This window comes from Pseudonaja textilis, chromosome 13 (genome assembly GCF_049901715.1).
Source record: "Pseudonaja textilis isolate UNSWEBS1 chromosome 13, rPseTex1.2, whole genome shotgun sequence".
NCBI lineage: Eukaryota > Metazoa > Chordata > Lepidosauria > Squamata > Elapidae > Pseudonaja > Pseudonaja textilis.
In genome coordinates this window covers 6,320,201-6,328,526 of record NC_142002.1, presented here as the reverse complement: position 1 = coordinate 6,328,526, position 8,326 = coordinate 6,320,201, and the positions used below count along the sequence as shown (strand labels likewise).

Here is an 8,326-nt window from a genome sequence, read left to right as displayed (position 1 = left end):
TCTCCTGCTTGGGCAGGGGGTTGGACTAGATGACCTACAAGGTCCCTTCCAGCTCTTGTTATTCTCTTCTGATAGGTACAGAAACCACTCCGAAATCCTTTCCAAGGGGGACAGAATCCCGGCCACCCGGTCCTTCTCCCACTCCCCTCTTTTTTCTTTTCTTTTCTTTTTTGCATTCCGTCTGCATGGGAAAGGGCCGCTTTTCAAGAGGCTCGCAGGACCCGGCCAGGTTTCTCGGCTGGGGCGCCGCCGCCGCCTTCGCTCGCCTTCCAAGCTGGCGCGCCTGGCATCCAGCTGCAGCCTCGCTTCCTGCCTTTGGCGCGATTGGCCGGGCACCCGATCTCCGCCTTGCCCGGGCAGGCGGGACCCCGCGCCTGGTGGCGGCTTAGACACGCCGAGCGAGCAACGGGAGCCCATTGGCAGGCCGGAGGGGTGATTGACGGCCGGGGCTGTTTGCAGGGAAGAGAGACGGGGGCGGGGAAGGGCGGAGGGAAGGCGGCATTCCTGCGAGGCGGCTGGCTGCGGCTGCTGCCGGAGTTCGCTGCGCCACCGGGCGCTCGAGTTTGCCTTTTCCCTTTATATATATCTATACACACACACACACACACGCACACGCACACGCACACACACACACACACACACACGTATTTGACTGCTGCTCCGTTTTCTCTGTGTGCTCTTCTGCTGATCTCGTTTTCTTCTCTCCTTCCGTGCCTCCTCCTCCTCCTCCTCTTCTTCTTCCTCCTCCTCCTGCCGCCACTTCTCCCTTCTCCCTTCTCCCTCCGCCCCGCACCTCTCCTTCTCCCTGGAAACCACTCTTCTTACAGGGAGAGACCAGTGGTTAGATCGGAAGCTGGATGGATGGTTATGGGGAAAGGGGCAAGCGCGAAAGCCCTCGGACTGATCCAGTTCTTCCTCTTGTGGCTCTCCATCTTCCCCGCAGGTAAGCAGCGCCGGGTCTTTTCCCACCTCCCCGTCCGTCCCCTTTGTTTTGTCTGCTCTTGTGTTGGTTTAAATCTTGGAAACTTTCCTTGGGGTTTTTTTTTTTTTGCTCGGATTCCCCCTTTCCGACGGGCTGTTGCTGCCCCCCCGAGGCCTCGTCCTTCGGCCCTGGGCTCCCCTCCTAGAAAGCATCGGATTAGAGCCGGGTCGGTGGTTTTTTTTTTTAAACCCAGCCGGATTGGCCCCATCCCTGGCCGGTTGCCTTTTGTTCAAAATAAAATTAAGAAGGAAAAAAAGAAACGCGTCCCGTATATAGTATTCCTTCGCTCGGCCTTTGTCTCTCGCCTAAGACGGAGTCTCCCTTGCAAAAAAGAGAGAGAGAGAGAGAGAGAGACGGCCAAAAGAAAGTCGCTTTGGAAGAGCAAGAGTTGGAAAAAAAACCCTTCTGGATAGTTAGTTGGAGTCTAGGCTGGGAAGCGTTACCGGGGGTGGGAGGAGTGGGGGGGTCTCCTTCCAGCCCCGCACCGGCCTGCCTTGCAAATGCGGGGAGCGGGAGACAAAACAGCGGGTAAGATTTTGCAGGCAGCCGGCGTCTCCTTCGCTTGCGGGACGCTTATTCCGAGATGGAGCCCGTTGTTCGGGGGGGTCCCTAAACGTCGCTTTAGCACAGTTCACGCGCTGCCGTTTTGAATGCGGTGTTTTTTAGGCTGTTCTCTTCCCGGTGTGGCTCGTTTTGGCTCTCCGAATCCCTACGGGATCTCTCTTCCTCGGGGAATCTGCTTCTCCCGTTCAGACCTCTTCTTTCAAGGGCTCAGATGTCCCGAAAAGATCCACCGTGCCCGCCCCCCCAAGACCTTTTCAGAAGTTGCAGCCCCCCCTCTCCCCGGTTTCTTTCTAGAGAAGGCCCTTCTCGTTTCGAGACACCCCCCCCCTCCCGATTAGAGGTTGTTTTAAGAGTTTGCAAAAGGAAGCGCAAAACCTCTGGAAATCAGTGCGCGCAAACGCGCGTCGCCCGTCGCCTTTCGCTTCAATTTATTCAGGCTTTGCATTACGATTTGATTTTCTTTTATTGGGGGTGGGAGTGGGCGGGGGGTCTCGTGGGAGGAGGAAGATGGCGCCGTGGACCTGACAGCAGAATTCACTTGCTCCGTCCTGCGTTTTATGCTACTTTATTGTTCTTCGCAAACTTTAGGATGGGGGGGGGGCGGGGGGGGCGAAGACGGGAATGAAACAGAAAGGAATGGACATTTGGATGCCTGCTTTTGGGGAGGGGGACGCGGGGGGGGGGGGGTGGGTGAAAAGAAATTTGTGGAAAGACTTATGCCGGCCGATGGATTTCCTGGCTGGAACCTTCTCTTGTGCTGCTAAGCGCTTGTTTCTATGCTTTAACAAGGTTGCCAGATGTTGATCTATGCAATAATATTTCAAACCCAAAGGACGACAGCTGTTGAAAAAAAAATACATGGGAATGTTTTGATCTCTTTTCTTGATTCCTCCTTCCTCGCATCCGCCCCCCTCTTGACTCGCTCTTTATTTATTTGGGAGCTTTCCTTCTGCTTAGATGCAGGCGGGTCCTCGATTTCCAAAACCACCTCTTTCTTTCTCTCTCCTTCTCTTTCTTCCACTCTTTCTTCTTTCTTCTCCTTCTCTTCTTCCTCCTTTTCTTCTCTTCTTCTTTGCTCTTCTCTTTTGTCTCCTTTCTTCTCCTTCTCTTTCTCCTTCTGTTTTTTCTTCTGCTCTTTCTTTTCCTACTCTCCTTCTCCTCCTCCTCCTCTTCGCCCCCCCCCCAGTTTGTTTTTACTAAGTCGGGAAAGGAGTGAATTTTTCAGCATCGCAGCTGAAAAACGCCATCTGTTTCCAATGAATTCCCCCACTGCTTTTTCACAGCGTTTCTGGCAGATCCTGCTTTGCAAATTCCTGCATGCTTGTTTTCGTTGGGGGAGGGGAGCGTAACTTCACACTGGCGGAGTTGTTCCCTTCCAAAACTCTCCAATTTCGTGGCCGCTGGGCTTTCTTTCCCCCCACCTCCCTCCCCGCGCCGTTTACTCCAGGCGATGGAGAGGAGGGGGACGAACAGGAGAAAGGGGGCAATGCGCGAGGTGTAATTTGTCTGTTGATACAGGCTGCAGTGCCTTTTTTTTTTTCTTTTCAAAACCTCCCCTTTGCGGAGCTGAGAAATGATGACTGCCAGGGGAATATTTTTTTTTATTAGAAACAAAGATCATCCAGCTTATTAACACCTGTGTGTATGTCTTGCTTGAGTGTGCAGACAAAACAATAATAATATTATCATCATTATCACAAGTTGACAAAGTTCTTGCAAATGAACAGGTCAACATCCTGTGGGACTTTCAGATCCAAATAGACAGACAACTGGCCCACAACATGCCTGGCATCACTATTGTGGAAAAAAGTCAGGGCCGTTGATATTGCAATACCAGGTGATGCACAAATTGAAGGGAAAAAAATGAAATATTGTGATTTGCAACTTGAAGTTGAGCAACGGTGGAGGAAGAAGTCGATGGTTGTACCCGTAGTAATAGGAGCCCTTGGAGCAATACCCAAAGGGCTGCCTGGCTACATGGAAAATTTGAACTTATTAGACCTGAATATTTTGACTTTGCAAAAAAACCATCTTACTTGGAATGGCCTACATACTCAGTACTACCTTAGCAGTTCTTAGGCCCTTGGTTTAGGACTTGAACTGTTAAGTTTTTACCAGTCCCAGACTATGAATTGAATTGAAGAGTAAATTAAATAATAATAACAACAACCTCCTGGCTTATCCTAAATCCTTGGGAAGGACTCGATGGGTGAATAAAAATGCCAACTCCTATTGGAACATCTGACTGACTGTGCCATAAACTATAATCACTCCACCACCATTGTTTCTTAATGTTCACACTTTGTTCTAATTGTCATGAATTGGGAAACAGATAATCCTTTAGTAAAAAGCCATAGTCTTGGGTCCCTTAAACTGCCCATCTCCATGTGCTATGGAGTCCAAGCAAATCCAAAATTCTTTGAGGGGTCCTTGAGCTATCTGAGCTTGTTTGTTTATTATTATTTAGTTTAGTTTATTATTTATGGGAATTTGTCAAACAAAAAAACTGAGAACGAGAATAAGAGAATGAAAATACAATGACAGGGACATCATAAAGACGTTAGTGCTCTTATGCATGCCTGCTCCACTAACCACTTAAGTATGATGGAAGTCCATTTGTGACTGAAACTATGAAAATTTGTAGCTGAGACAACTGAATCAGGTAGGGCATTCCAGATTTTGACAATTGTATTACAGAAATCATATTTTTTACAGTCAACTTTAGAATTATTTACAGTTTGTTTGTTTTGAAGACACTTCATTACCCAAACCAGTAATATCGTCAATGCTAGTGATGATAAGTGATGGTGTTACTTAGTTTGGATAATGAAACATCTGCAAGAAACCCAAACAAGCTCAGAGAGCAGCAAGGATCTTTTCATTTCCACCCTGAGCTACAGATACTCTCCTTTATTGGTACAAAATTCTTTTCTGGTGAAAACACGCCATGCTCTGAATCGCCCTGCAAGAAGGAACTTGATTTTCGATCTGGGGTGTGTTTATGCATCCATTTCCTTATTTTCAGCCTCAGCAGCCCAAATAAGGATGAATAATAAGAGAGGTTTAGGGTGGAGGTGGGGAACTTACAAAGTATTCTTTCGACTTGACCGTTTTTTAAAAAAAAAAATGGGGAAGAAAGGGTGAGGATCAATGAAGAAATCTTAGGTCGATGGCATTGTGAAGAACCTTGGTTGGTTGGGTTAAAATTTTCCTGAATTCATCTTGGTTGTAATCTCTCTCGGAGAGCAGTTAACTAACAGGGTCTTTCTGGCAATGGATAAGCTTGTGCCTTTGTTTCTCTTGCGAGGGCCAGGCTATCCTGGTTGGTATAGTATTTTATCTGGGGTTAATGGCCCTCTTCATTCGTTTCAGATAACTAAGACCCATAAATATTTTTTTCAAGGTGTTCCTGGACCTCTTCATTACTTTTATGAAGTTGTTTAATCTCTTTTTAAAGTCTGGGAAGTTTGCAGCCTTCAACACATCTTGTAGCAGCTAATGGTCTCCCTTATGCAGGGGAAAGAGATGAGAATTTGCAAAGACTTACGCTCTGTTAAATCAGTGGGGCTCTAAGGAGCTGCAGGGCTGAAGTCACCCTGTATTAAATGACCCCTCCCCCCTTATCTCTTAGCAACACTGCTGTAAGCGTTGTTTGCTTGTGTGTTGTTTTTTTTAAGACACCACTTTGAGTTTCCTTTGTAGGAATAGAATGGTAGTGATTGACCAATAAATCGGCTGTAGATGGCATTGCATCCTTCTTCCTTGCTTTTGTGCACATTCGTGCTTGGTATGCCAAGGGAGGGACTTTATTTGTCCCCTGTCCAAACTTTACTTTGAGTAATCTACAAGGGGTCAAGCGTGGTTTGGACCAGGACAGAAAAATTAAAAAGCCACGACGTGACTTCGAGTTGACATTCAGTTGAAAATAATTCCTGAAAAGGCAAAACCGAAGAAGCTTCTTGAATGAGGATCAAAAGGAAAAATTACAAAACAAAACAAGAAAGTTCAGTTGCCTTTTGGAAAAACACCTTGGGGACAACCATGACCTGGATAACTGAGAATCTCCATACACATCCTGTAAATGCAGCTATGCCCCAATGCCACGTATTTTAATCATTCAGTCACATTGGGTAGGAAGCAGGGGGGTCTTGGGGGAATGCAGGCTTTGGAAAGACAGCTCTCAAATATTTGAGTAACTGAAGGAGGCTTCAGGTTATGCAGTTCTAGCCTACAGCGTCCACAGGAAATGTGCCCCTCCTCAAAAAAAAAAAAAAAAAAAAAAACCTGGGGTCCAGGAACAGAATTCTACTTTTGATGGGCTTAGCAATGTTCTTTTTCATGGTTTCAAAGCTAGAACAGGGTTTGTGTTATTGGACTCCCTGGTCAAATGTGGGTGCTTCTCCCACTTGCCATATTTTCAGAGAAGCTGCATATGTGGTACTCCGGCCGTTGAAAATATTTCTCATATTTTGTTTGAGTTTCAGTTCTATGCCCCACTTAGGCTTAAATCTTTATCATACCTTTTGGAAAGAACAGCCCACTGGGATCTCAAGCACAAATGGGCACCTTTCCTCCCGGGCTCAGGCTGGACATATTGTGAGTAGAACTGCTAAGGCCATGATGATCCTATGAACTCCGATATATGGAACAAATTGGGGGACTTTGTGAGAGAGATTCATTTGAATCTATGTGTACGTTATCCCTTTATTTCTTCCTTATTCCAAAATTAGACTATGAACTGTATTTTATTCCATTCCACCCCATCCCATTCCATTCCATTTTATTTTATTTTTTTATTTTAACTTTACATCATTTTCATTATTTTATCTATTACTTTATTTTTAAATTCTTATTTTATTTTATTGATAAGGTCACAAGACCAGTCAATCAATAAACTACTACTTCTGCTAGGCCAGACCATTCTTTTCAACATGCCTTCTCGCTTTCATATCTGCTTGCTAGTTTCCAAGCAAATTCGTCTCCCTTAACTTTTTGTTACACCCTGTTCTTGTATTTATTTGGTTCACTCTGTTTTCCTTCGTTTAAATTTCCCTCGACTGATTTTTTTTTTAATTGATTGATCAGTTACAATGGAGCAAAGCTCCATAATTTCTTTCCAGAGCTGCTTGGGAAGGGGAGAAAAAGAAAACCCCTCTTTTTAATATGAAGCTGCATCTGCGGGCTTGTTGCTCCTGTTGGATTTGGCACCTCAAAGGGCCCCTTTGAGCTGGATTTTGGGGTTTCCAGGGTGTGGTGGAAAAGCCCAGGAAAAGATGCTGTTGATTCCAAGGACCAAGTGTCAGAGCTAACCGGCTTAGCCAGAGTTGCTTGCTGGGTTCAAATGTTGAACATTGAGAAAGGCTTATTCTGTGTGTCTTCTGTCCTGGTTTTGTTATTGGAGATAAGCCACATCAAGTTCAGGGCGTGTGAGTTGGAGCTGTCAGCTCAACAAGATCAAGTCCTTATAATGATAGAAAGAAGGAAATGTTGCTCTCCCTTGGCTTTGCTTCCAAGCAGCCACAAGAAAGTTTTCAAGCTCTTCTTCTTCTTCTTCTTCTTCTTCTTCTTCTTCTTCTTCTTCTTCTTCTTCTTCTTCTTCTTCTTCTTCTTCTTCTTCTTCTTCTTCTTCTTCTTCTTCTTCTTCTTCTTCTTCTTCTTCTTCTTCTTCTTCTTCTTCTTCTTCTTCTTCTTCTTCTTCTTCTTCTCCTTCTCCTCCTCCTCCTCCTCCTCCTCCTCCTCCTCCTCCTCCTTCTCCTTCTCCCTCCTCCTCCTCCTCCTCCTCCTCCTCCTCCTCCTCCTCCTTCCTCCCCCCTCTCTCTCCTTCCTTCCTCCTCTTCCTCCTCCTCCTCAAGGAAGAAAACAGTCCAACTGCCTTTTGAAAAAGCACCTTGGAGACAGCTTTAAGAATCAAACCATCACTAAAGAAAAGGAGAGGGAGATAAGAGGCCTTTAGCAAGACACTTCCGAAAGTGGCTTTAAGTCCTGTGCCAATGGCTTTGCCGACTGAGGATGGAGGCGCTGTTTTAACTCCTGTTATCTTCTGAGTAAATGCTGTGGAAGGGGAGATGTCAGCAGCCAGTAGCATAGGAGTGTTACACTTAAGCCTTTCCTGGTCTCATGCTGTAAAAAGACGGTAGCCCTGGCCTCGGGAATGGGGAGGAACGACTGTCGTGTTAAGGAGGAAGTTTCAAAAAATGTTACTCTCTAGAAAATTAAAAGAAACCGTGGGAAAGAAGTTTGAAATACAGGTAGCCCTCAGATTACGACAACCATTGAGCCCACTGTCTGCTAAGCAAGACAGTGGTTGACTTTTGCCCCATTTTACAACCCTGCTTGCCACAGTTGTTAAGTGAATCAATGCCATTGTTACGTTGGTAACACGGTTGTTCAACGAACCAAGCTAATCTGCCAAGCCCTCAGAATGAGGGGTCCCTGCGCCGCCAAGGGTCATATATAGACAATACACAGATAATCCTCAGTTTATGACGATAATTGAGCTCAACATTTCCGTTACTGATCAAGATAGTGGTTAAGTACCTTCCAACAGTTCCCACTAACGTTGACTCAGCCTTACATCCTTCCAAGGTGGGTAAAATGAGGACCCAGATTGTTGAGGGGCAAGAGGCTGACTCTGTAAACTGCTTGGAGTGGGCTCTAAAGCATTGTAAAGCGGTATATAAGTCTAAGTGCACTGAGCCTCAGTGGCGCAGTGGTTAGAGTGCAGTACTGCAAGCTGCTTCTGCTGCCTGCCGGCTGCCTGCAATTTCACAGTTCAAATCT

General features: G+C 46.0%; 1 protein-coding gene across 2 annotated transcripts in view; it reads left to right on the top strand.

Annotated features, from left to right (window-relative positions):
* Window positions 1-519: 519 nt before the first annotated feature.
* RGMA (repulsive guidance molecule BMP co-receptor a) overlaps window positions 520-8,326 on the top strand; it is a 30,659-nt gene continuing 22,852 nt past the window's right edge. The window contains exons 1-2 of one of the 2 annotated variants that reach the window (XM_087941313.1): window positions 520-586; window positions 627-943. In XM_087941313.1, the coding sequence (XP_087797439.1) occupies window positions 862-943 (82 nt within the window). In that variant the 5' untranslated portion in view covers window positions 520-586; window positions 627-861. Of the gene's footprint in view, window positions 587-626; window positions 944-8,326 lie in introns of those variants that run through there. The other variant, XM_026709436.2, reaches the window with a different exon arrangement.